The 27841-nt window shown below is 40.2% G+C and overlaps 1 protein-coding gene across 1 annotated transcript; it reads left to right on the top strand.

Moving 5' to 3' along the window:
• Window positions 1-26440, top strand: LOC102696198 (bMERB domain-containing protein 1-like). The gene is made up of 6 exons (XM_015355942.2): window positions 1-893; window positions 14389-14512; window positions 21674-21747; window positions 23119-23233; window positions 24121-24194; window positions 24911-26440. Exons 1-6 carry the CDS (start codon window positions 815-817, stop codon window positions 25027-25029), a joined length of 585 nt encoding a protein of 194 aa, XP_015211428.1. The 5' UTR covers window positions 1-814; the 3' UTR covers window positions 25030-26440.
• Window positions 26441-27841: the final 1401 nt, after the last annotated feature.

Here is a 27841-nt window from a genome sequence, read left to right as displayed (position 1 = left end):
GTTCCGTCTGTGAGCCGAGACAGGCCGCCCCACTGCATCACACCGACGCAACGAACGTGCCTTTTTCGGCGGCGCCATTAGGAAAGACAGTCTGCAAACGGCTTACGGGGCACACCGATCTCTAAGAAAAAAAAACTTTATTACAGCACTCTATGCATTTCTTGCAAACAATACAAATGCAACATAACTCACACTTAAAAAACTAGACATTTCTATGGCTGTTTTCCTTGCAGCGGGGCGTGCTCATCACGGCGGAGGTAAAACTAGAAAGGCAGAGAGAAAGCAGGTATACTCTACTCGGGAGGGAAAAGAGAGAGCGGGGATCAATCCCTGGTTTTAAAGTGGGAAAAAATGGTGAACCTTGTGTAAAAGGGTAGAGGTCGTGGGGATAGTCCCAAGCTGGGTGTTGCGGATAGAGGCAATACTAACATAATCAAATCAGCATTAAGAAGGACAGTCTCTTTCTTCCAGAATATTTTACGATGGTCTGTTCTTGCGCATCCCGGACTGTTACACATCCATTCCACAAGGGGGCGCAAATCTCTTCCCGTGGATTTCATTCATTCTCACCGCTGTAGTGAAACCTCGAGCCGCAAATTCCACACACCCTATGCAACAGCTAAGCAGATGTCAACATCAGCACGTTGTTATCTCCTCGTATTGTTGGTTTTTATTTTTGGCCATGGACTGCTCGGCGTACTATCATGAAGTATGTAAAGAAAATAAAAAAGCCATCTGAGTGACATAGATTTTTTTTTTTATTTTGAGATTATTGTCTTGTTCAGCGGTTTATTGTTAAAAGTGAGCCGGGAGAATGGAAAAAGAGAAGACATCGTCCAAACGGTACGGTTCTTTGGAGTGTACAACGTGGAAAGACGACGCAGCGAAAGCCGGTAAGCGAGGTGCGCAGCCTCTGGGCGGGTGGACCGCAAAAAGTGCCCTTGAAACACAGGATCAGTTTCTCCACGTTTTTGTAGTTAAAAGTCAACAAGACCCCTGCAATATGTACATGCAAAGCAGGTGTGGATGTTATAAATGTTTACTTGCAACCGAATCCATTCTTTAGAGTAGTCAACCTCAGTGCCTTACGTTCAAAAAAGTCCTAATTTCCTCCTACTGACATCTGTCAAAATACTCCAAAGTGTTGAGCATTATTTTTATTATTAGTACAGCGCATAACATTGGGTGTTTTCTGTGGCTCCTAAAATAAAAACAGGCTGCGGTATAACCGATAAGGATAACTGATAACAATAGACACCTTTATGAGTAAATTGCTATCTGGAGACCTAAAAACTAAAATACCCAACAAACTGTACTTCTCTCGGTGAAAAGTTCCCCAAACGTGTTTCATTTATATATGTTGTTACTAAAGCTGTTGCATTATTTAAATAGCATTGTTATTTTTGGAGTAAACCTCGTGTTTATAGATTATGCTGAATGACTACAGTTCAGATGAAAGCTTATAATGTAAGCATATAGCCTATATAGACTGCAAAACACGTTTGTCTATTTTGAGGAAATTATTTTTTCTCAAAAACACTACAGCTTCACCACATTGCACCTTGTACTTATAATCATCCTTTTACTGTGTCTTTGAGGTCAACGGAAGAAGCGATAAAGGTCCATAAAAGACAAATAAATTATTTTTAACAAGCTGGACTCATTAGGCGGCATGGGGGTCCGTGAACCGACAGTCGTCAATTAATTTTCACCTTCAATGACTCCAGGGAGAGAGACGCCGTTAGGAACGTGGACGATTTCGTGCCGTTTTTACATATTTCACGATAGAGGGTCATTCAAAATTGTCTTCTCACCCCATACAATTTCACAATCACAGCGCTGAAGTAAAACTCGTTTTTGTCTCTCGCTCCCTTCTCTTGCGCCGTCTCGAAAAAAAAATGCATTTATTCCAATTTCTTTGGCTGATTTCTTACCTTTAGGGTAAGTTAACGTGGTCTAAAAATCGTTCAGAGAAATATTTTTTTTCGGGTTGTAACATCCTGACACGTATTATGAGGCGGCGGTGGATATGTCTATGCGTTGCATATTAAATGTGGTGATTTAATTGACAATGTTTGGCGTGGATCACGTGGCTTAGTTTGCATTCATATTGCAGTAACAGAACGTACACACCTGGGTCTGGTGGAGCGGTCTGGTGAAGGATACTACTCACGGAAACAGCAGTAGCGTTTCACACCTGGGCTTTGAAGCCCTTAGTCTCAGTTTAGGTGGGACCTCGGAAACTCACTACTCTACACTGCTGATTGTGTCCCGGGATGGACCTGTTCAAATGTCTCCCTTGCCTCCTGCCTGAAGCTCAGGCTTGTAAGGACACATGCAATCTGAGACACAGAGTGGGCTATAAGCGGAATCTGCAGGTTTTGTGTGTATGCCTTACAATAGTAGGGAAAAAAAACACAAATTAGCAGTTGAATCTTTAAAGATTGATCTTTATCTGATCTTTAAAGTGCTGTCTCAGGAATTCGTGACAATAACGTCCCAGTAGCAGGCAGGTTCAAGGCAAATGGAGAAGCTACTGCACTGAGCAGATGCACACAGTCTGTATGTATGTGCTTGGGTTGCTACAGCCAGAAGAAAAATAATTATTCTGTCATTTTGCAAAGCAGGTCTTCAAGTAAATGTGAACCTTGGAATTGAACCTACTGGACAGTGTTGCACCATTCAACTAAAAAATCACACATGTTTGACCCTGCAAGAATTTTGCAAAGCCCACATAGAAAAGGACATGACGTATGTTGTTTAAGGAAAGAGGTTTTGAATGAAATGTTTAACTACAGTTGTTATTTTGGTGAATGAGAGGTTTTCCTCTGTTTCTCTGGCTTTCAAACACTCAATGCTTGTAATTGACTGCAGCTGTTACATGTACAGTATGGAGCACGTTTTCTGTCATTATTTTAATTGTACAACTGTGCAATTCCCCATGAAAAAAAAATGAGTTTAAAATATCAAAGCTCCCCTGTTAGTAAAGCTTTTGTTTTTCAAGATCTTCATTTATCACCTGGGGCACTTTGTTCATTTCCCCCTTTTCTCAAAGGACTTGGTTTCTTTAATCTTGCCGAAGAGTGAACTTCACTCTTTGCTATAATACTGTAATGTGCGTCTGCCTTTCTCAAACTGGTCTATCAATACTTTTCTGCTTTTGGTTCGCTGGTTCAACACCGTGACCCCGAAAAAGGGTCAAGATTCTTTTTTCTTCTCCTATCCGAATACCTTCGCTAGAAGTTTTAAATGAATTGTAGGCTGAGCAGAAAGTTATAAAAGAAATCTTAGTTTATCTTCTATAAATCAATCCAGACAGATCTGTTCTATGTTTCTGTGGTTTTAAGGACCGTTATGAATGGAGCAAGATATTTCATTGTGTGCTAATGGAAATTGGAGAACAGTTGTAAAAGACTAATTTATATCATAGAGGGGGGTGCACTGTTAATACTGCTGTTCTTCCCTTACTGTAAGTGCTTACTGGCGTGACTTATTTCTGCTGATCTAATTTCCTCCCACCCTCAAAGATGTGCTTTATTTGGCTTTTCCAAATTGTCCTGCAATAGTTGAGACCGGTGTCCCATTGTCAGGCTGTCACAGCCCTCAGCTGGGACAGCTGGTTTCCTGCCAATGCACACATAGAAAGCTGTAGGGCCTAGAGTACCATGGGTTTTTGTGCCGTAGTTGTAACTCAAGAAGGTTCATTATTGAGATACAGAAAGGAGCCCTTTTGTCAATGAGTCTTGTCAATTTTGTCAACCTAGTTGGAGATATTTATTATGCGACTAAGAGTTCACATGATTGTTGGATATATAACATTCTGTTTCCTTTTTCCAATGGAAAATATTTCCCAGTGCTTGCGTGGCCTTGTGAATTCTGTTCCATGTGTGGCTTGCAGAATCCAGTGGTATTTGTGTTGGCCCTCAATCTGACTGACTACATGCCAGAAGACTTCAGAGAAATGGAATCCAGGCAGTGACCGCGGCTGTCTGACAAAACAGCAAGATCAGAGACAGCAGAGCTTTATTTGGTTTGCTTTTAATTTATAAATCGTTTAGCCGAAAACTGACAGCATTATTGCAGTGGAGCAATTGCCCATTGAGTGCACATTGGTTTTTAAAATAAAAATAGAAATAATGTGCATGATTATTCTCTCCTTGATTTGTCACCTGTTAATACCATGGAGAATACCGTTGTTTTTTTTATGGAGAAAATGAAGGTTCATTTCTGGAGAAAATAGAATACATTGTCTTGGTTCCGTGCTTAGCTGACAACAGCAGGACTGAAAGCAGGTGTTTAAAGTCATCTGAATCTCCACATGACATCACAGCTCAGAGCTGCATGTGGCTCAGTGGACACTTGCTATTAGTCATTACTCTACAGTTCCTGCTTGGCCACACTTGTCCTGTGGATGCTACTGGAAAACAGGTGTTGCTTGTGAAATTGAACCCTATCAATCTCCTCCAATAGTTTGACAGCTGCTGTTGTGAGGATGTAATCTTTATCCAATTTATACCTTCAGATCATTCTGAGGGTCTTGGGTACTGCATAGAATGCCCCTTTCAGGAAGGAAAAAAGCCAATTCCCGTACATGTCCTTTAAAAGAGAAAAAGATAATAATATAAATAATAATAAACAGTATCATTCAAGCAGAAGTAAATTCTAGTGTGTAAAAGTCATATTTCAGATTCAATTTGAAAGTGCTGACAGAATCACAGTCCAGTGTCTGTGCTTTGGAGAGTCATACTGCAGTCCAGGCACTCAGCAGCAGAAGGCAAAGTCACCAGGTTTTCAGTGTCAAATCTTTAGGAATTCTGGGTACTGGGATCATACAATGCAGGGAGGCGAGTGAGGCAAGAATAGGTCTGTCGCCATCTTTGCAGTAATTCACTAAGCTAAACGGTTCACAGCTATGATTTGCTAATTACTACTGAGTAATTTTTTGGCTGATACTTTTCACGGAAATAGTTCCAAATGCTGGATCCACTTGAGCAAAGTACCTCTCTCAGGGGAACAATAGATGTGTCTCAACTGGGATTCGATGCTTCACAACCTGCCAGTTACAAGTCTAGATGGAGCCCTGACCTCTGCTTTCTTACAATGAAATAAGAAATCTTAAAATAGACTCAAAATTCCAGAGAGAGCCTGCAATCATAGTGCAAAAGTTGTTGCATGTTCATAGGCTTTACACTTTATTAAAACCGAGACAGCCAAGTTCCAAACATGCAGCACTACAGCCTATTGAGGAAAATCTTATGCAGTATGTTAGAAATTGCAGTGTGTGGCACAGAGCAGGGCTGGAGGAGTTTGAGCAGTGCAGTTTACAGTGATCATGAAAATGAAAGGGTAAACAAGAATTGCTTGAAAGTTGTATGGGCTCTGCATCCCTCCAAGTTTTTGTTATGGGCCAACATAAGTGGACCAGGTTTTATTTGAATTGGCACAAGCTAACGTTCTCAAATCTCATCGCATTGACCATTTAAAACTCCCCATATAACCAGCAGGATAAGATCTCCAGGACCAGAGGTGTAAAACTGCTCAGTAATGGCTTCACAGGAAGACTTATAGATCTGATTTGCTGGTTGTCATTACATTCAAAACTGTTTTAATTGGAAACAGCACTGTTTCACTCCGATGGACAATCGAGTAACCAGTTTGTAATTAAAACGCCTCCGGACTCTTTTCGAATGTCTCAGTGACCCAGCAGCCTCAACATGACTCAGCAGCTGCAGCAACATGACAGCACACCTACACCTCACTGTATAATTAAGCACTTCTTCTAACACTCTTCTGTCTCCTTCAAGAATATACTGCCGAGGCCCCGCTGTGGAGATTATTTGTGATGTGCGTGACAAACCAATGTGGTGAATTAGGAAGACATAGGAGAGCCGAGGGGATCTGTTGAACTAATCGCGACGGTATTTTGGCATTTTCTCAAGGCTGTTTGGGAAACCACCTGTTGATCTTGGGGCCACTGGTGTTAGATACAGATGTCCAGGATTGAGAGAGAGGGATGAAAAGGCAGAGAACAATAAAGGTCCCCAGAGAGAAAAAGGGTGAGGGTGAGGACCAGCACTGGAAGTGACAGACAGGAAAAGAACAAGTGTTTAGTCAACCCATGAGGAGGATGGAGTATTTCCTCACAGTAAGTGGAGATACCTGGCCTCTGGAGATGTACTGAAGCCCTGAGCATACAAGGATAACCCTGGATTATACAGGATAACACAGAGTAAGTGAAGGTAAATTATATATACACCAGTGAAACAGAAATCAGCCAGCCCACAAGCTGAAGAAGAGAAGGCTCGAGTTTCATGTGTCATGAGTTTAGTTTTTGAGCACATTTAGCAAAGCGTTTTTAAAATGCTGGGTTACATTAATATTATTATTAACTATCTAGAACTTCCCTGAAACTAGGGGGCACTTCATTCCACCAGCTTAGGAGTGTCCAATATCAACACCCACACTCAACAGATCTGCCCAGACAGCTCTTACAGTGGACCTGTTGAAGTGCTTTCAAAATGTTATAATCAATCACGCTGTTAAGTATGTTTTGAGATCCGATTTAGTGTTGGTTTTGGAGTAACGTCCCAAGAGTGCTTTCTTTGAATGGAGTCTCTCAACCAGTAAAGTCTGAGGTGCACATCCCTGCACTCAAAGAGCTTTACAGGTAATGGGGATCCCCTCCAACACCACCAATGTGCAGCCCCCACCTGGATGATGCGATGGCACCCATAGTGCACCGGTACTCTCCCCGCACACCAGCTCTCAGTGGAGAGGAGAACAGAGTAATGAAGCTAATTTATACATGGGAATTATTAGGAGGTCATGATCGATAATGGCCAGGGGAGGAATTTGGGCAGGACACCAAAGTTACATTTCCACTCTTCAAGAAACTCCCTGGAATTTTTAATTAGCACAGAGAGTTGGGACCTCGGTTTTACGTCTCATCCAAAGGATGGCACCTTTTTACAGTGTAGTGTCCCCATCGCTATACTGGGGCATTAGGGACACAGACCGCACGGTGAGCACCCCCTACTGGACTCACTAACGCCTCTTCCAGCAGCAACCTTAATCTTCTTACGAGGTTTCCCATCCAGGTACTGGCCAGGCTCACACCTGTTGAGCTCTGGTGGGCTGCCAGCTGTGAGTTTCATTCACAAAGGGCGGTGATGTTTTGGACACGGTCTTCATGGGAATTTGGGTGGGACTCATTCTGGTCATTCTGGTGTTTTACAGCAAGTGTCAGCAGTGCTCTTGACCTTACGTCACTAATTGGTTCCGTTAAAGTTATGAGAACAGGTGGCACAAAAAACACATTTAAGCTTCTAGAAAGGAGTAACACTTGGCCCTTGTCTTACTTTGCAACGAGTGCAAAAATCAGCATTTGAAAGTAATCTCAGAACTGCAGATGTATTAAATAAAACACTCCTAAGATAAATAGTTAGTTTAAAATGGTTTAGAAAGCACAATAATACAGCGGATGAACCAATATGAACTAACTTTCATCACATCACTGGTGTTTAAATTAAACCCCCTACCTTCCCACAGCTTCCTCAAGGCTAACAATTTGTCTCTGAATAGTCAGCATTCACCGCTTATAATGACTTAGTGACTGAGAGAACTGGCTAAGGAAAAGTGGAAGGTCTACAGTCGACACTTCTCAAAAGCAATTATTTTTAGCTGATATTTCTAGGTAAACGTTTCAGAGAATGCTGCAAATTAAGTTGAATCAAGCCTCTCCCCATCTGATAGAATAGCCATCAGACTGCAGCTGCTGTCAAAATGATGTGTGCTTTGCAAATTCAATGAGAAACTGTCACATGCAATTTATCTTGGCTGTTTATAATAACGCCACACCAGGCTATAGACCCAGTTTTCTGTTTAAACCCAAGTTGCATTTCTGATTGTGTAACTAAGGCTAGTATTCTATTACCTGTTTGGTATTGCATTGCTGCTCTTTTTGCATTGTCCACTATGCATAAATAGATCGTCAAAATCCAGCACTATTTTGATTAGCTATGGTGTCCTTTTGGTTTTTCAGTAACTAGGATAACTAGGCAACATTACTCCTAAATGTAGTATGTTTAGAGAGCACCTACTAATACAATGTCCATTTTACTGTTTATCCACCTTAAACAAATATTTCAGATATTTCAGTCTCACAGACAGCTGAGCAGAAAAAATGTTCTGCAGGTTTTTAATACTTTTTGGGCTCATATAAAAACATTTTTTATGGTCATATTATTTCCAAGTCACACATTCTCTGTTGAATCAGATACATAACCATATTTTAAAGCCATGCAGCAGTGATGGTTCTGTATTGTACAATGCAGTTTGCTGATGCAATTTTTTTGTTTCATGCTGTTTTGGCTGCTTTGGTGATCTTCTTTTGCTTGAATGAATCTGTATGATTCAATATTTGAAAACTCATCCTCCGTTGTCTACTCTTCATTAATAAGAGACAGCGTAGTTTAGCCAGTTGCATACATTTCTTGCAGTAAGTATATTTAACTGACAGTAAATTATATCAGTTTTTTAGAACATCCTGTATGTTACGGTAATGTTACTGGGTTTTTACATTGCCTTTTGTAGCAACCCACCACAACTCTCTTTGTGTATTTCCCACTGCACTATTCTGAAAACCGGGTTTCCAATTAGAGATTCAGTCTGCTGTCTACAAACATTTTTAAGGAAAGGCTTTTAGCCAGCCTGAGAAAACAAAAAAAGGTATTGTCCCTATGGAAACCACAGTCATCTGGAGAAAATCAAAAGGCTGTGATCTTTGCTTTTTTGTTTCAGGATGCTGAAATACTCCTCTTGATACCTTGCTCCTCCATTTGGCTTCATTTGTGACCTCTATTGAAGAGGGATGGTATTTTATGAGTACATAAACATTTCTGACCATCGAGTAGGCCCAGACAACAGCAGTCTACACTCTGGGTAATTGACTTTTTTCTTTCTACAAGAAAGAGAAACAAATGAACTTGGAGCCCACATTCTGGCAAATCACCCCCTCCCCCCAGAAAAAAGAAATGATTGCAGTACCTGGACAAGAAAGACATTTTCAGTCACCATTCGTTCAATTGGTATCCATCTCAGTTCTAGCCTATTTGTGCTTTCAGAACTCTGCCAAGTCTGATTCAAGCTGAGATCTCCAAGAAACCATTTCCTTGGAAGCATTTCTTTGAACAGTCCTTTTCTGTCCTATGGGGAGCAAACATTTTTGTTTCATCCCTCAGCCATCATAAAGTGTCTGTAATGACCTGTTTTCCTGCTGATGACCACACATGGGCGCTGGGAAGTCAACCATGGTGTATTTGCAGTTTTCTTATGATTGTACTATTCTTGTGTCCTGTATTAAATCTGTGGTATGGTTTCTCCCAGTTTGGATTTTGTAATGTGCTTTACCATGACTTTACTCTAATTTTACCGTTTTAAGCATTTGTAAGGGACCTGGTTTAGATCTGTGGCAAAAGCTGGCTTCCTTTGCTGAGCCACGCTCTACTCTTCTTCCAGGTTTCAAACCTTCGTCTGAGCTGAAGTGTCGCTGCTGTGATTAGAGATGGTACATAATTATTTCCTTTAGAGCCGCCATTGTTGGACTTAAATGAGTTGAGCCTCATTATGGAAATGAAAGCAGTCCAGGAGGTCTGTTCCAGCTCGGTATATTTTTTTCTCTGGGAGAAGGACAACTAAATTGTCACCTTGGCTGCCTTTTAAAGTAACGGTGTGATTGATGATTCACAGAACACAACGCGTGTGACATATTATACAGGTTGGCACCTTAGATCTACTGGGAGTAATAGCACACTGAGTGGCACAAAGGTTCAGGCAAAAACTTGAAGGATGAATCTCCAGTGGGAGTCTGACATTCTGGGAGTACATTTTTAAATTTCATCTTAAGGTTGTGGGTGCCATGTCAGTCCAAGGAGCAACCTGAGAAGGAAATTGACTGGAGGAGGGTGTTAGTTACTGTGAGATCATCCAGCGAATGGCCACTGTAGATCTCTGCCCTAGCTGGTGCTGTTTCCCCATGCTGTCCAGTCTGAAGTGTGCAATCTGTACTGTGAGTTAGATATGTTGAGGGGTGTTATAGCACATATTTTAAAATCGGCAGATCTTAACAAAGCAGATTCGCACAGAGCCATAGGATAAGCCTAGCTGCTAAAAAAAAAATCAAAAATACTTTTTGAAAAACTCTTTTATTCAAAAACGTTTTTCTCTTCTCAAAGGTCACAATTTTCCTCCTCCCAAAAAACTTACAATTTAACTGTCCATGGTCCCATCTGTTATTTTGTTTCCTCACTTTCTGGGCTCCTTCTCCCACTTTTGCCACATTCAGCATTAGTTCTGACCCCTGTGTCCAGATAGCCTCCACTTCCTGGTTTTTTGAAGTGTCCCGACCAATTGTCTTCCTTCAGCTGGTCAGGTCCCCCCTCCACCCCAAGCTTTCTGGGAAATGTAGTTCAGATAAGAACTGGTACCTTGCCTGAGCCTACTGTCCTCTTACAGTTGTTGTAAGTGTAGGAGTGTTGGATCCTTTTATTATTATTAATAATAATAATAATAATAATAATAATAATTGCTTACACTTATATAGCACTTTTCTGGACACTCCACTCAAAGCGCTTTACAGGTAATGGGGACTCCCCTCCACCACCACCAATCTGTAGCATCCACCTGGATGATGCGACAGCAGCCATCAGTGGGGAGGAGAGCAGAGTAATAAAGCCAATTCATAGATGGGGATTATGAGAAGGCCATGACTGGTGAGGGCCAAAGGGAAATTTGGCCAGGACACTGGGATTACACCCCTACACTTTTCGAGAAATGCCCTGGCATTTTTAATGACCACAGAGAGTCAGGACCTCGGTTTTTACGTCTCATCCGAAGGACGGCGCCTAATTACAGTATAGTGTCCCCGTCACTTTACTGGGGCATTAGGACCCACGTGGACCGCAGGGTGAGCGCCCCCTGCTGGCCCCACTAACACCTCTTCCAGCAGCGACCTTTTCCCAGGAGGTCTCCTATCCAGGTACTGACCAGGCTCACACCTGCTGAGCTTCAGGCGGTTGCCAGCTGTGAGTTGCAGAGTGATGTGGCTGCTGGCTTATTGTATGTTTCACTGTATAGCACAGAATAGGCAAGATAGTGGAGTCAATCATTGACTCTTGAACTGGAACTTGAAAGAACCTCAGATGAACACAGAGGACCTTGAAATGTGACAGGAGAAGGCTTTGGAAAAAAATACCTCCCTACCACTTCACATCTTTGGGGACTTGACATTGTTTTCTATTCTTACCTCCAATAATACAAGTGTCTGTATAATTCCATCAATCGATTTTCTTGAATATCTTTTTGAAATGCTTGTTATGCACAAGTGATATTGAAAACCCGTTGCCTTTCAAAAAGACAGACCCTCTTTTTTTGGCAATCATGTGAACAATCCTCTGAAGCAGTGGCAAATTTGAATTTTCAAAGAAACTGCTTTTTTATTGCTAAATACTGTCAGAAAATGTCAGTGGGCTGCCACTTTCCTGCTAGGATCTGGGTTTAAAAGACAGATGTGGAGAAACCAAAAGGCATAGCCCAAGGTATTGAAGTCATTGTACCAACCTTAATCAAAGCACATTTTTTACTATGATTTTGCTCTCTGGGAGCTGCAGTTTTTGCTAATGGATTCTGTGCCTCCTTTTCATTGAGGTACATTCAATTGCACTGCACATCGTGAGAGAAGCTGTCTTACTGTGTCTAATTATTTTCTTCTGCAGTGGATACTGAAGTGAGCCTGACATAGTGATAATGTCATTTCCTCTCAAAAAGAGAAAGAGACAGAGTCAGTATAGAATATTGGAAAATGGTCACCATAGCTTCACAGAGGAAACCTGTTTCTGTCCACCTCTAATGTAAACCAGTAATACAATGTCAAACAGTAGGGAGAGACACTCTAGCCTTCAGTGTTATCAATGATAGTTTTTCACTAGTCATTAAAATAAGGGCATTCCAAACTTTTCCAAAGTTTGTTCGGGTCATCATCCATCCAGAGATAATGTAAGCAGAGAGCTGGTCCTCAGAAAATAAAATTTACAAAGCTTAAAAATTTTAAGTCTTATTTTATATGTCTTCCCTTCTTCCAGACACTAGAGACACCTGAAATTTAACGTCACTATCAATAAACAACTTTTTAAAGAATCACGTTTCCTTTGATTAAAACATTTTAGAACCCAGTTGGTGATTCACTTCTAGTTATGGCCTCTATTGTAGGCACATGCAAGTTCTCTATGGACAACAACATCCAAGAGTCAGACGCTTTGTCTGAGTAGCTTATGGTTTTGGCTTTGCCTGCTTTGTTAATGGGTAGGCCGAAGAGGCTTGAACCCCATTCAGAGAGGTGTTAACCAAGGGGCAGCAGCAAGGTGGCTATGGGGTGGACGAGAGATTCATGAGAGAAATGCAAAATAGAGGTCCTGTATTTGCATTAGATATAGATATAGTTATTTCCATACGGATTATGATTAAGAACAGCTGGATGAGATTGACTTGTTCTTGTTATCTCTCCCGATCCTCAGTTAATAACTTCCATTTATTTTCTTAATACCAAGGCCTTTGTAGAAACATGTGGACAGGAAAGAGTACAATGGAACAAGGACATAATAGCTGACTTTCAAGCTTGATTTTACATATTTTTTTCAGGAAAGCAGTTTCACAGACTGTGGTGGGCAATTGCATCTCATTTCTGTAATCTGTAAGCTTTGGTCGTGCTGGAAGTCTTTTTCTGGATGGTGAACAGAGTCACAGTATAGCTTTGTAGCTATTTTGTAGACAGGGGGGTTGACAACCCAGTTTGTACAATGCATACAGTAGTTCTCTGATCTCCATCCAGCCCCTGGAATAAGGAGAAGGATTTTGTGACTTCCGATGAAAAAGAAGAAAATCCCAGTGTGATTTAGTATTCCAGTTTCTGCTTTATACACTAACCTCAGCTTTAAACCAAGTCAGCTGGAAATTCACTAGGTCGGAATGAGACCTGCTGCTCAGACAAATCAGATCCACTTAAATAGTCTTGTACGTGTGCCTCAAGATACAGTAAGTGGATTATTTTAAAAATTTGACTAAGTTAATGTCAGGGTCTGTCAAACTTTGTCTTGAGCAGCTCACTTGTCATTCGTGGGATGACGTATGAGTATGTGGTATATTGAGTGAATGCTTTAATGAGGTGTTAATGTGAACATTGTATTCTAATTAATCACCACTCTGCTAACTAAAAAATAACTGTGTGTTGCATGCAGGGGTTTTCTAAAGAGCTCTACCCTACACAATTTACTATGACATATCTCTGCAAGTCAGTAATTTTAGAATCCATCTAGGACATACAATTTCCATGTTTCTTAACATCCCCTGCAGATAGAGAGGCTCCATCCCAGCTTCAGAATGTGACAGTGTTCTCTCCCCCTGGTGTCACGCTGTCTCCAGATATGTAGCTGGCAGGGCTTGTCCAAGCGAAAAATTTTTGTGAGAGAAAATGCTCGAGACCTATGCACAATGTACTTTGACACAACGGAAACACATGCAATTTTATTTCTCCTCAGCTGCCAACGTCCAAGAAATTTGTATTTAACAGTGTAAAGCGGAACAGTGTTCGACTGGCAATTTTGAATTTATAACTGCCACCATCCTGGTGGTGGCTGTTTCATTTGTTATGCGTTTCAAAATATTGGGATGGATGTCTTCCAAGCTGGACATCCATTCTTGTTCATCCCTCAGAAAAGGAACCATAGAAGTTTACAATAAGCAACACTGTCAGTCCTTTACACTCGTAATTCACAAATGGCATGCATCTTTCCTATTGTTTCAACCTGGACAAGCTAACTATGGGTTTTTTATTTAGAAGCAGATGAGCTATGCTCTTAAAAATGTTTTTTTAAGAGTTTTAACCAACAAAACACAAGCATACCAATAAAATAATAAATACGTTTCTTAATACAAAAGATTCTTTTTTATTTTTGGTGTTTTGTATTTTTTTACAAGTAAGTGTGCAGGTAGCTTCCATGGTGCAAATAGTTTGCAGTCACACCAAATGTCTGTTCCGGCACATTTTTGATCTTCAAAAAAACAATTTAATCTATAATTATAATAAAAATGCTATGATAGTGCTAAGTAGATAGAAAGAGAATACAGAAGCGACTTTGCTGATGGGTAAAAAAATCTGTCTTAGGAAGTAAAATGTAGATTTCAAGTTTGGGTGGGTTTTCTGTTTTTAAATGAAAACAATTACTTTAAGTATTTGAAAGAAGAACTTTATTGTCCTCTCTCCCAAAACCGATCAAATGTGTACAAAGCCCGCAACTAACCAAGTGGTCCTTCTCTGTCTTGTGTTTGTTCTTGCAGTGGAAGAGGACATAGTGTCAATGGCTGATTCCACGATCACGATAGATGACATAGAAGGGGAGCTTTTCAAAATCGAGAGGATCCGCGAGGTCCTGGTGCGAAGAGAGTCTGAGCTCAGATACATGTGAGTCTCCTTCGGCATTCGGCTGATTTGAATTTTTATTGGTGGTTCAAAATCTGCATTTTGTTCGTGTTGTCATGGAACTGGGGGAAAAGCGAGAACAATATGTTCTGTTACCCATGGCAAACACATGCCCTTCTGCTTCAGAAGCTTTATTTCTGCTGATAAAAGTAACACAGTTTTATCTTATGGTCACCTTTCATCATTAAAGTACCAAGTTCTAGAAACTTTACATTTTCCTATCATCGGCTATTAAATCATAAAAGCATCAGTGGACTGCAGCAATGCAGGCCTCTGGCCCTGCCGTAAAGAGAATATTTTCCCATGAACTGTGATTCTCTGATGCACGCACTGAAACACTGTATCATGTATGTTGGTAGTCTGGAGCTGTAGAGCAAAGCAAGTTTTTAGCATTTGGCATAAATAGCATTAAGAAAACAGAGCAAATGCTTTTATCCAAGAACATGTACATGTGTAGCCCTTTGTGCAGCTTGGCGTTTCGCTGGACCCATCGGAAATGAAGGCATTTGCTGGAAGGTCCCTTGCGGTTCCGAATCCTAACACTAACCCCCATCCCAGTGACGAGAGGCCTCGGCGTTTCCCAAATTAGCTACAATAACTCCCCTCGCACAAAAGGTCACTCAAACGCAATTTAAGAGATGCACGCGGGGAAATTTGGCAGTGCAGACAAAGTCGTGGCTGAGCCAGCTCAGCGTCTCAGATAACTGCGCCGCTGCAATTTTAATTTGTGCTTTTATTGGGTCAGTCATGGCCAATACTTTATAGTTGGAAACTGAAAACTTTTAGGCTTATTTTCTTTTGCATCACCACATTATTAAGCAGGAGATGGAGACAGAAAGCTTCCCTGTAATTGACATTTCCTGCACCCTCAAATGACACAGTCCGATCCCAGACTTGCTTGCTGGCGTGGGTGATGGAATGAATGTTTGAAAGAGAGCAGATGCTTGAGGCTTTGTGTGCTGGGACCCCAAGTGCTGATTCTGGGGGGCTGTCAAGAGCTCACGTTCCTCTGGGTGTAAGAGACGGCGGGAGTCCCACTATCAACATGCTAATGGCCAAGAGCTGTGCGCACAAGGCTCAAGGTCAGCACGGACACTGCATCTGCAAGATACACAGAAAGAAAAAGTTGTTCTTTCTGATGTCATTCATGGCAAAACAATTATTTGCCTTTCGTTTTCAAGGACACGGTGCAATCTTTTGCAAAAAATTCAATTTTATCCAAAACAAACATATTACATACATCTCAGTAGTTTGCTGGCTCTTTCATTATCCATGTAGCTTTCAAGTTCATAGACTTGTTTCCATGGAAATACATGCACTGAGAACATTACCTGTGACAAACCTGTTTTTAATAGATTCTTTTTTCACTAGTCAAACTCAATAATAACTGTTTGATTCCCCACGACTACTATCTGGCTTTTCTGAACGGGTATTTTGAGCCATCCGTCTGTTTTGTGCAACTTGTGCTGCTTTTATTTGATTTGAAAAGTGACGAATTGTTTGAATTTTGGAAAATTTGACTATACTGTACATGCATGCATATTCAACAGAAACAGGCTTTATAAGGAACATTCCGGAACTCCTCCTTTCCAGAAGTGAGCTGTTGTAATTATTTCTACTTCTATTATTAGCAATTCTCTAATAGAACTGGTAGCATTTTGACAACCTTTTTTAGCGAGGTCAGATATCACCTCTGTTTTTGTTGTCAGAACTGAAGAGGCGCATTAACTGGGATCACCTACAGACAGTGTCACCAGCTGCCCTGCATTCAAATTTGGATGTGTGACCTCCTGCTACCATCAGAAGTTCTTCTGCTAGTCATTTATTTTTCAAAAAAGTCATTGAACAGTTCACAGCAGATTGAACGTTATCAGATAGTCAGAAAAGAGCTGACCTACAGTACTCCTTTTCAAAAGCCAGATTAGTACACTATGCTTTTATTTAAGAAAAAAACTGAATGACACTCTTCTTCGATGACAGTTACACGGTGTTCTTTATATAACACACTTACCTGTACTCAGGAAGTAAATAGAACACACAACAGGGTGGAATTTCATTCATAAAATGAAGTTTGTAACCCTTTGCAGAAAAGTGTTGGGCTGAATGTGTTGCTCTCTTCCAAGCCATCAGATCTTGTGATGAGATTTTTCTTAAATCAACGTGCAGAAAGTTCTCCTTTGATTTCTGATGTAATCTGATGAGCCTTGATTTATGTTTTGTCTTCGTCACAAGCAATATTATGTGTTCAATTGCAAGGCATACTTTGTTTTCAAGAAATCTTAGCTAAAACTCTTGATATGTTTGGTTAAAAGTCAGTTTGTCCTGGCAACTTAGGAAAGTTTGCCATCAAAAACAGAGTATAAGGAAAATTGTTCTGACCCTTGAAAATGACTCCGTTTATCTTTGCTTTACTTTCAGGTCATTTTATTACTTTTCACTTTTAACATTTTGACCTGCTGTCAATTCCTTCAATGTTCTTTACTGGTTATTTCAAGGTTCCTAGCACTCCAGAAGGAGGGTGAAATATGACACATAAAAATAGATGATTACAAGAGTAGATTACTGGATTGTATTAGTCACTTCTGTTTTTTTTTAGCTTGACGCAAGAACATATGAAGAAAATAAGATTTGTTGCTATAAATAAATGGGGTAAATACACAATTATTTTCCACTTGATTTAGCAAAAATGGTTTTACAGAATGATAAAATTGGTTTGTATAGTTTCACTGTGTTCATCCCTCTTTCTAAAAGCTGTTTAAAAAGTGTCTAAAAACGTATTACAAACAACTGTAATAATCCAGAAAATGAAAATTTTCATTTTCTTTGGAGGAGTTGAGCCTGTTTTGGATGCTATTGAGCCCCATAATGAAGTTTATAATAAAAGTTTAAGAGGGCTGACAACAGCCAAGTCCAATCAGACTCAGCTCTCAGTACTTTGTCATCACTAGTCGTTTCCTCACTTAAAACATTATAAATATTATAAATAATCTTCTTCTCACATATACTGTATCGTGCTGCATCCCACTTCCACCCCATTCTCTTCATGCTGCAGTGAAGTCTTGTTTAAACATTGGAAATGGTCTTAAATGTCAGTGACTTAAATACACCAAATGGAATTGGTATGGCGCCAGATGAGGTGGCCACATTTGAGCTGGCCACCATATCCTTTGGTGTCAAACAAGCTCAGGAGTCTGCCTGGGACCTGAGAGCTTGCTGTGAAATCACGGAGGGCTGCCGCTGCCCTCCACCTCATCCCTTTCCTCTGCTGTTGGGGCTATGGAGCTCCCTGAGAATATGTGGATGGGATAGTAGTATGTGATGGACACAAAGAACCCTTCTTTCCCCTGTGTGAGTACGAGGGTTGTACCAGTGAACCCAGTTGATTAAGAGTAGACAATTTCAAATTCAATGACATAAAAGGAGCAGATTGTGTAGAAAACCTTCATACAGTAATCCATAAAGAGACTAAAATGAGCTCTTACTCTTGCTGTAGTGCTTCTGTCCAGCTGAAGGCTTTTATACAGCACCTGATCTGAATTCTGTTGAATGGTGAAATAAAACCGCTTTTGCTGCTCATTTTCCTTCCGACTGTCTGAGCTTCATTGAGGCTGCAAACAGCTGTCCCTGCTGTGGTGCAGTTTAAAATAATATTAAATAATTGTCAGCCCAAATATCAAGCGCATTTTTAATAAGGAAATAACCTCCAGGGCTGTTGAGGAGAGATTAGTTGTAGTCTCCCTTCATGTAGCTGTCTGTTGGGTTTTTAATCCATTATCAACATGGGGCCAAGCCAGTTCTCTCATTTTTTCTCTCTCAGACAGCTGTATGTGGTTCTTTCTTTTTTTCCAAATGAAATGTGTTCTGGTTTGCGGAGAATAGCCGTTGGCCACGATATGCATGCGTATGTAAGAGAGAGTGATGGTTCAACAGGGACAGAGAAAATTGTTGAAATAATTGGGCAATTACAGGCAAGCTAATGCACAGGGTAGCTATGTATTTGAGACTGCAGATGAAATCTCAGAGCTAAAGGTTCAGGGATTCATTCCTCAGGAACCACAGTCATCTGTTCTTCATTCTACAAGAACGGCCGATTACTGGATTAAAATGTTTTACTTCATTGAAATAAAACAACAGTTGTCAGATTGTGAAGATCTCCTAGAGGGAAATGATGCATAGCTGATCAAGGTACTATTCACTTTTGTAAAAGTCAGATTTCGTAATAATGATTTTTTGCGTGATGGTTCTTGTTTACACATACAGTAGTAGGGGACCTGCTTCATCCACTGGTGCAGTGGAGCCCAAGAGGTGAGAGCTTCACCAGCTGCATTAAGGGGAAGTATTAGAGAGGCCAGATTGTAGTAGCCCAGGGTGGTATTTAGGCAGGTCACCAGGGTTAAAACCCTTCTGTGCCAGAAAGTGCCCTACGATCTTTAATGACCAAGCAATCGGGATCTAGTTTTATATCTCTCTAGACAGGCCCCAGTCACCAATCTGGGACATTGTTTTGGAACTGTTTCCCCCTTGTCCATAGGCAGGACCGTTTCCTGCTTGTCTGCCAGCACCACTCATAGCAGCCCTGCTGAGCTCCTGAAATCTAGCTCAGTGCTTCAGTGCTACAAGAATTCTATCAGTGGTTACAGCACAAGGGGTGTTTTCATTTTTTGTTTGTGTTTTGTTTTGTGAAGTTATTCTTAGCCACTTATTTGGGGAAGAATTTGTTGTGTGTGTTTCCATTTTCGCTTTCGCCTGTCCCTCCATTAACAGCGGGTCAGATGTGTGCACCGGCTCCATTTCACTGACACGGGCCTACAAAGAACTGCGTGTTTGTCACTCAGCCCACTAAATATTCTGATGTGCAGTCGCCGTGCCTTTCACATAATAGAGGAAGTTTTTTCACACCTTTAAGTCTGTCCACTTTGAGTGACAGCCTGGCTTAATCAATAGAGCACAGAGGACGCAGCTAAACTGAGTCTCTCACCTTGGTGATCGCGAGAGGGAGATTGGCAGACAGTGAAAGACAAGCCTTCTGCACGAATGTAGACTCACACCCTCCCCCCACTCTCCGCTCTGCTACCGCTGTAAGACTCTGCTGCAAGTGGAATCCAAGAGATTGCGAGTACAGTACCAGCCAGTCAGCTGTACTCATCTTTGCTCCTACGGCTCACTGCTCCCAGCCTGCTGTATTCCCCTCATTAAGCCCCCCGATATGATATGCAGTGTGAGGAATGTGCATTATTAGAAAGTAGAACTTTTCAGATAGAAATGCTGGTGAAAAAAATCTTGATTTTTTTAAGGCAGCACAGCATTACGCCTCACTGCTAGAGGTAGTTTTTCCATTCACACAGTGGAATACTGAGCGCGTGTGTGGAGTGAGAGCAGGGTTGTTCTCAGAGCATTTATTATTACACGAGAACAAAAAGAATCATCTCTGGAGTCATACGTTTGTTTACTTCAAAGAAAAAGAAAAGCACAAATCAAAACCTTTCAAAAAATCCACAAAGGGTCTTTTTTTTCCTCTGTGTTAACAAAGGAACGTTTTTTTAAAGTCTTTAAGGAATTTCTCTGCAAGGTGAGAGTGAAAACAGTTTTTCTTTTTTTAAAAAAAAACAAAATCACCAGTTTGTGCTGTACTGAGCTGGACTTTGCCTGCCTGTGATGTGTGATTTTGTCTGACATGTTCGCCATGAAATAGCTTTCTGAGGCTGCTGGAGTATGGAAACACAGAACATGAGAGAGTGTTTTGAAGCCAGAATTATGTCTGGGCTCCGTCTATTCATCTCGATGAGGTTTTCTTGGCCTCTTCGTGGCAGACAGGTGAGGTTGTCTTCTGACACCCTTGGCAGACTGTTTATGATTGTTTACGATGCCACTTCATGTCCATCAACAACCCAGACACATGGGTTTCCTCCTAAGGGATGATTTGTGTCCTGAGATCATTCAAACGCAAGTCTCTGTGCTCACCACTCCTTACAGCTGGAGATGTGCACTGAGTGCTTCCCATTTCTTCGCAATGCTTTTTCCAGTGTCCTTGGTTTTGCTCTCAAACTATACGTTATACTCTATATAAAATTCTACATTCAAGATCAGCCATTACAGCAGACCAGAGAATTGCTGTCATTATCTGTGTGCATATTTTGTACTGTGAGAGCTCTTTATCAAAAGCTGGAATTGAAACCGGTTGTTTCCTAAACTGAGACAGTATAGATTAGTTTACTGTTAATATTCCACAAATCAGAGGTTCTCACCCTTGGTCCCGAGGAATCACTTTTTCTTCGGCCTTTGTTTTCTCCAATGTGGTTCTTAATCTCGCGCAATTTAATTGTACGTGGGTTTTTACATTCTCCTTCGGTTCCCAGCCTGAAAACTCGCATCTGGAGTTTTGCAGTTGGTGCTGACCCTGCGTCGATTCCCGAATTTCAGAATTCCTGTCACTGGGACGGGGTTTGATGAAATTCAAATGGCAGGACTCTAGCTGAATAGGAAAAACAAACGACCATTGTGAGAGTGGCTCTCTTCATTTCCGCCCGTGTCTAAACCTCATGAATGGGTCACCTTGTTGAGAAACAATGGAACAAATTCTTAACTGGCAAGTTGACGGCATAGTGTTAAATAATATAATTTAATCAGGGTTTTTTTTTAAACCAAAGGCAGAGTGCAGAAAAACATCTAAACAAGCATGCAGATGAATTCCACGCATCAGTTAACACTGATGATTAAGAGCCCAGCTGGGAATAAAAGTAGACACAGTGGTTCCCTTAGAACTAGGCTTTGAAACCACATGCATAGATTAATACTATTGACCCTCTTGCTCTTATTGTATTTTTCTCTGGTGTGAAAGCCTTCCAATAGCTTTTGTGATTCTTTCTGTGTGAAGAATGTTGCGTAAAATACAAAAATTGATTCTGTCATTGATTGATAACTTCTCAGCCAACACTAAGCAACATCAAGAACTGCTGTGAATGTTTGGAAATAAATATATTTATTTAATACATTTTTTTAAACATAATTTTGTGAAGGGGAGATAAGATGTCCTTATATATTAATGTATGCATTCTCAGTGAATGGCTCTATTTGAAACTATGCCATAACTGAAACAACAGTAAGTATTAATTAAATAATTACTAAACTCTCATTCTTTTGTAGGATGGATGATATTCAGCTGTGTAAGGAAATAACACGACTTAAGAAGGAACTGCAGAAAATAGTTTCAATACCAGGTAAATTAGATTCTACAGCCTTTGTGAATGGCTGCATTATTCTGGTTTTGAGCTTGAAATTATTTTACACTGTGAAATATCTCTTGGGGTAGTCATTTTATCTAGACTGAAACACCATTGAAAGTGTCCTTGATTTGTACATCTTTAATTTTCTTTCCAACATAGCAACATCAAAGCAATTTGCTCGTGTTAATCTCTGTCATATATGGAAATTAAAATTGTGAAATTTATTCTGCTCTTGTGAATCCATGGAATTGTTTTCAGGGATTTATTCACCCCTGATCCATAATGATCCACAATATCAACATTGACACCACTCAGCACACACTAAGTACAGTGGAGTGTGTTTTTATAGAGAGCTGAAAGACAAGTTCACACAACACACAGAACTATGTAATTGTTGGAGAGAATTGAGGGATTAAAATAAACAACACTTCATTTTCAGTAAAAGGTTGTCTGAGTACACAACTCCTACAGGTAAGCTTGACAAAGTTTCTGTGAAAACGCCACCAACACATACAGCTGGCCTCTGGAGACAGCGTATCTGAGCTGAATTGTTGACTTGTCTCATGAAACATGGAAATTCCCTGCCGATTTTCTCCGGGAAGCCCAAAACGTAGCTCAGAGAGCACGACTGCCTGCAAGCTCAAGACTCAGTTACAGCCCTTAATTAGGCTGTCTCATGACACAGCAAGCACCAGGCAGTAGAGCTTGCGTGCAGTCAAGAAACAAGTGTCTTTTTTTAGGTCAAAAACAAAAGTGGAGATCTGCACATTACGAGAGGCTGAACTGAAAAATCCAGAACATACGTTAAATCTACTGTATAAAACAAAATAGATCGTAAAGGCGAAGCATCTGATATTCAGTGCATCTGATATTCAGATATTCAGGAAAAATTATGTTTTTCCATCATTGTGATGTGCAAACCAGTCAGATGTAACATAAGGGCCCTTCACAACATTGGAACGTGATAACTGTAGAAAAGACAGTAAAAGAGATGGGACACACTTCAAGCAGAGCTCCATGTGAAATGCAACCTTTCCAAAACCAAAGCAGTTTCTGCTTCTTGATTGTATTAAGCCCATGGCATGGTAATAATTGCACTTATTAACATAGCGTACTCTGGTTTCTCTTTATATTGTATAACTATTTATACCTATTACTAAATTTATTTAATACATTAACAGAAATATTCTGTATTGTTGTGTCTCCTTTATACTTTTAGGCTGTCATATACCATTTTTAAATTATTGTATGGGGTAGAAGGCTCAGAAGGAATTTATGTGCTTACTTTTTTCTGTATCACTGATCCCTGAATTGTTTTTTAGCACCTTAGCATTCACAGACTATTCTGTCGGTTGTTGTTTCCAGATAAAGACAAGTCAAAGGAGGACAAACAGAAAGAAGAGGAGCTTCTCCAGCAAATACATAAACTGGTGGAAACCAGAGACTTTCTCGTGGACGACGTTGAGTTTGAAAGATTAAGGTTTGATTAAGATTAAGCTGGCCAAGATCTTTAGTGTCACATTCTGCAGGACCGCAAATAATAGCTTATTAATTTTAATGTACATGTGGTACTGTATATATCAGCCACATTAATTAGTTTTCTGGCCCTCTTCGTGTTTCAGAATGCATTTTTCATTGCTGTGCAGAACTAGAAAGAGATTTCTAGACCACGATTTGGTCAACTTCACTGGGTTGTTATGAACAGAATCAGCCTGATATGGTTGTAAAGCCAGTGAGGTTTTGGATATTTTCTTGGCTAAAAGAAAAAAAAAACAGAGTTATTAAATTAATAGGATTTCACAGCTTCTTTTCTGCAATTGCAGACATCCAATTAAATAAACCATGGAGGCAGTTTGTGGTATTTTGAGCAGTGCCTCTGTTGCTTTTCCTGTACATAAACCTGGGATAATATTATGGTAAATGCAAATTAATCAATGAATCACATAGGAGAAAAGTGGATTAACTATATTGGGAGCGACAATGTTGCTTTTTGAACCAGGATTTCTTTCTTTTTACAATCCATTCCCATTCTGTTTAAAATATGTATAGTCTGGGATACTGACAGAGTGTTCTATGGCTTGGAAAAAATAGAACTGGTGAAGACATCTGCTCATTAATATTTCATTCCAAAATATTGACATGGGGGTAGAGTCAGAAAAAATGACAACAGCAAATACAAACTAAAGAAAAACAGGCTTTCAGTGTTTAGAGTCATAACTGTGAACAAAATATGATCATGGATAAAACTGTCTATTGAATTCAGCTTAATGACACAGCATGTCTCCAGATCTGTAGGTAACTGAAAAGAGCTTAATAATGTTTTTATCAGTTCTGAACTCTTACCAGTGCTTGTTTTCCTTAAAATAGAGAAAGAGAGGAAGACAAAGAAATGGCAGACTTCTTGCAGTCTAAATTTCCTAAAAGTGGATTGAAGAAAACTAGTAAGTATTCAGCAGCCACTAAGACTTTTTCTGTTAATTCTATTTTATTAATGGATTTTAATACTTTTTTAACTTCTTAGATGCATGTCTCTTCTGCAGAGTTGTTGTCTGGGGATCATTTCACAATTCGACAGTACTTTGTTTAGTTATTATAGCAAGTATTTCATTTGGATTTTCTGTTTTTGTAGCGCCAAAGACTGGTTTGTTTATTTTTTGTTTCTCACAAGCAACCCCTTTTCACAATCGAAGCCCCTGCTGAGAATGAGCTCAAATGAATATTGAGCATATTCTGAAAAAGCTACAGTAAATGGTATGCTGTCTTAGAGAAAATAATAAAAACGAAGTGTTCTGTGCTTGCTCAAAGGCTATACAAATGATGGAGACTGATGGGATAACCCCAGTCTCTCCACTCCCAAATGGGAGGAAAAATAATTTTTCCAGATTTGGACCTAGGCTATGGCTGAAAAACACAGGTGTTAGCAAGAAAGAAAGAAGAAAAAAATACCTTCAACTAATTCACTTAAATCTTTTTCTTTCTAAAAAGAAAGATAAAAAATGCCACTGTGAGTGGTACTGTGCACAAGAGAACAAATTCTGGGAATTCCTGGAAATTCTGGATTGTTTCTGCCCTTCCCCTTTCCTTCTTGCCACACAATCCTGTGTCCTGCTCCAACTGGCTGTGCTCTTGTCCCTGAGAAAGACGCCCTTTTCCACAGATCCCGAATCGGGTAAGAAGATGACTTCCAGGGCCCAGCAAACCTCGACACCGTTCGTGGCCAAGACGGGGCTGACCCTGCTGAAGGAGTGCTGTGGCTTCACCTGCTCCATCATGTAGAGGGGGGCGGCGTGGGTGTCAGTGGAGAAAACAAGCTTTCAGGAAGTTCACCGGCGTCGTGGCGGTCCTGAGATGGGAGGCACACTGACATGCATGTCCAGAGAGCATTAAGATATGGAAGGGGTATAGAGTGTGCATTTTACAGTACGTGTCCAAGTGTGTACGTGTTTTTATCTGTTTCATACCTTTGAAACGTGATGTTTGTACTCCTAATGCACCTTCTTCTGAGAAGCAACCGACTGTGGCAGCCCCACTGACAAATTTTACCACTCAAGGGATGCTACTCAGACGGCCACCACTTCTATGTCCGTGCTGAATCATATTTTTCCTTCCCGATGTGATCATTTGTCATTACAAAGCTTTTTTTCTTTCATCCGTCAGCAGTGCAATTTTAATGCTGATAAAGAGAACCCCATGCATCAACTGTTTTTGCAGATTTCATTGAAAAACAAAACGAATAGCCTTCAGAATCTGCCCCTGGTCAGATAGTCATAATATGCAGTATCTGTTTTTTTTTCTGTGAATCAGGGTGTTGGAATCATTTCTCTTCAGAAGTTGAACTGAGCAAAGAAATTGCCTAGCTCTTCAAACGTCATCTAAAAATAGCTTAATGAAACAAAAAAGGTTAAAAAGGCAAAGAAATTAAAAAGAGAGAAGTTACATTGATGTTATTCCCTGACAGCCTTTCTCAATGAATGGAAATGCTTTTGCAGAGCAGAACAGGTCTCTTGTAATGACTGAATGCATTATTCTCATGAAACAAGTGTTTTGTTGAAAGTTTAAGAGAGCTTGTCTGGGGAGGGCTGTGGGGCTGACAATTTATTGGTTGCCGAATTGCCAGTCTTATCTGTTTTGGCAGGAAATCAGTGATACAAAATGACTGTATGCCTGTACATTAAAAATGTCTAGAGAAGAGAGATCCCTTACTCCTGGAACTTTAAGTAGACGCTAAGACAAAATCCCTATGTGTGTTTTTGAAGCACATAAAAAATAACCAGTGACCCTGAATTCCATTCTTACTCAATGCTCAGTTTTTTAGTGGAATTTTAGTGAAAATGTTGTCTTACTCGTAGCACTTGTAGTCCCACAAGGCCTGTCGTCCTTCACAAAGTGCTGCTCCACTGTTCTGTTGTTGGTGCTGTTTCCCTGTAGTGTACTGTGCCAGCTCACTTGCTCTCTCGATGTTGAGCTTTGGAAAGTTTCAGTGGTTTGAATGTCAGCAGTCGTGCTGGAAGACAGACTATTTGCATTGTGTATAAATGTGATGGGGGAGAAAAGGCAGGTTTTAAAAGGTATCCTTTCTCTTTAAGCCTTGGCATTTCTTGAAAGAGCTCATTGAATTTAAAAGGGGAATCCTGAAGGATAACATGAATTACTTTATTTTTTTAATAATATTAACCAGTATATTTTTCGGGCACTTACAGTAGGTGGTTAAGTATGTGTTCTGATAATCCTTAAGAGTATTTCTTGCTTTGCTTTAACAAACACATTGTTTTTGTGGAAATTGTTGCTAAAACACATCTTGTGTTTTTCATCAATGTTGTATTAACCTTTCTTTGTGCAAACCTACTGCATTGTGTCAGGATATATATTTAACATTTATGTCCTGTGTAATATGACACTGTTGCCCTAAACGGCAGAGATGGCCATCCCTGAGCCTGGAGATCCTCAGTCCTGCAGGATTAATAGTTTCCCTTTAAATCATCTATTTGTAAAGATCTATAAACACGTTTGATCAGTTTAGTCAGTTAATCAGTTCATTTAATTCCAGTACAGGTAACTGCGGTCCTTGCGAGCTACAAGGTGTTGGTATTTTAATTTAAAAGTATCTCTAAGCTGCATAACTGAACAAATTGCCTGCTACAGTGGTCACTGAGCCTGACTAAAGGACCGAAAAGCCCTACTGTACTTTGTTGTGGCTGTCCAGGAACAGATATAGGCACCTCTGCATTGTGGAGAAAAAAGTGTTACTCCTCTTTTTACTTGTATGCAGATAAGAATATTACAATTTTATTTATTTTTGCTAATTTGTCAATTTGAACATTATCTTTAGAAAAAAAAGTATTATATTTGATAACTCTATAAGACACAAAATTAATAATGTGTTGGTTTATAAACGGAATTACTTGCTTTTTCAGAGGAAGAGAGGATTTTTGGTGAATGTGTAGACAGGCAAACAGGATTTTCTATGGTATAGTGAACACTAATAAAAATCCTTGATTTTAATCAAAAGGAAACTGCTTAAAACACACTGATGCACAAAAGAAACACAACAATGAATTTTTATTAAACATTCTTATAATAAATGTCACATACCATCACGGAAATTGACAACAAAAACACTGATCAAAGTATCTTGGTAAGTTGTCAGTTTAACACACTGTCGTAATTGAAAGCATTACAAATTTGGTATCGGTTACAGCCTCCATGGGGCTATAATTCACACAGAGTTTTGGCAGTGTTGATGCACAGGCTGATCTTCTGTTGAACTGACGTAAGAGGAAAGGTTGGCCTCAGTGAAAGACTGGCATTATTTATTTTCCTGACATTAGTAACATCCTAATCTTGGCGCTGCGTGGTTTAGCATTGTTCTGCTTTAAGATTGGCTTGCACAAGTCTCATAGAGTTTTCAAATCAATGTGAGTCGCAATGAATCGTTGGAAAACTGAGGTCACCCTCAACCTGCACCAGAAGTGCTGAGTTCAGTAGCCGGAACACTGCGACAGTCAGCAGAACTCGCCATAACCCTCACCCTGATATGTCCTTTCACATAGCCTCCCACCTGGATCACTGGCAAATAAACCACTCATTT

This window comes from Lepisosteus oculatus, chromosome 9 (assembly GCF_040954835.1).
Source record: "Lepisosteus oculatus isolate fLepOcu1 chromosome 9, fLepOcu1.hap2, whole genome shotgun sequence".
NCBI lineage: Eukaryota > Metazoa > Chordata > Actinopteri > Semionotiformes > Lepisosteidae > Lepisosteus > Lepisosteus oculatus.
This window is presented reverse-complemented; position numbering and strand designations above follow the sequence as displayed.

Bases quoted from the DNA above. Each gene is read 5' to 3' on its own strand.
- LOC102696198 (XM_015355942.2), top strand. From the start codon at position 815: ATGGAAAAAGAGAAGACATCGTCCAAACGGTACGGTTCTTTGGAGTGT. The intron at 23,234-24,120 runs GTTTGATTAAGA...TCCTTAAAATAG, and splicing joins GTTGAGTTTGAAAGATTAAG to AGAAAGAGAGGAAGACAAAG. The intron at 24,195-24,910 runs GTAAGTATTCAG...CCTTTTCCACAG, and splicing joins AAGTGGATTGAAGAAAACTA to ATCCCGAATCGGGTAAGAAG.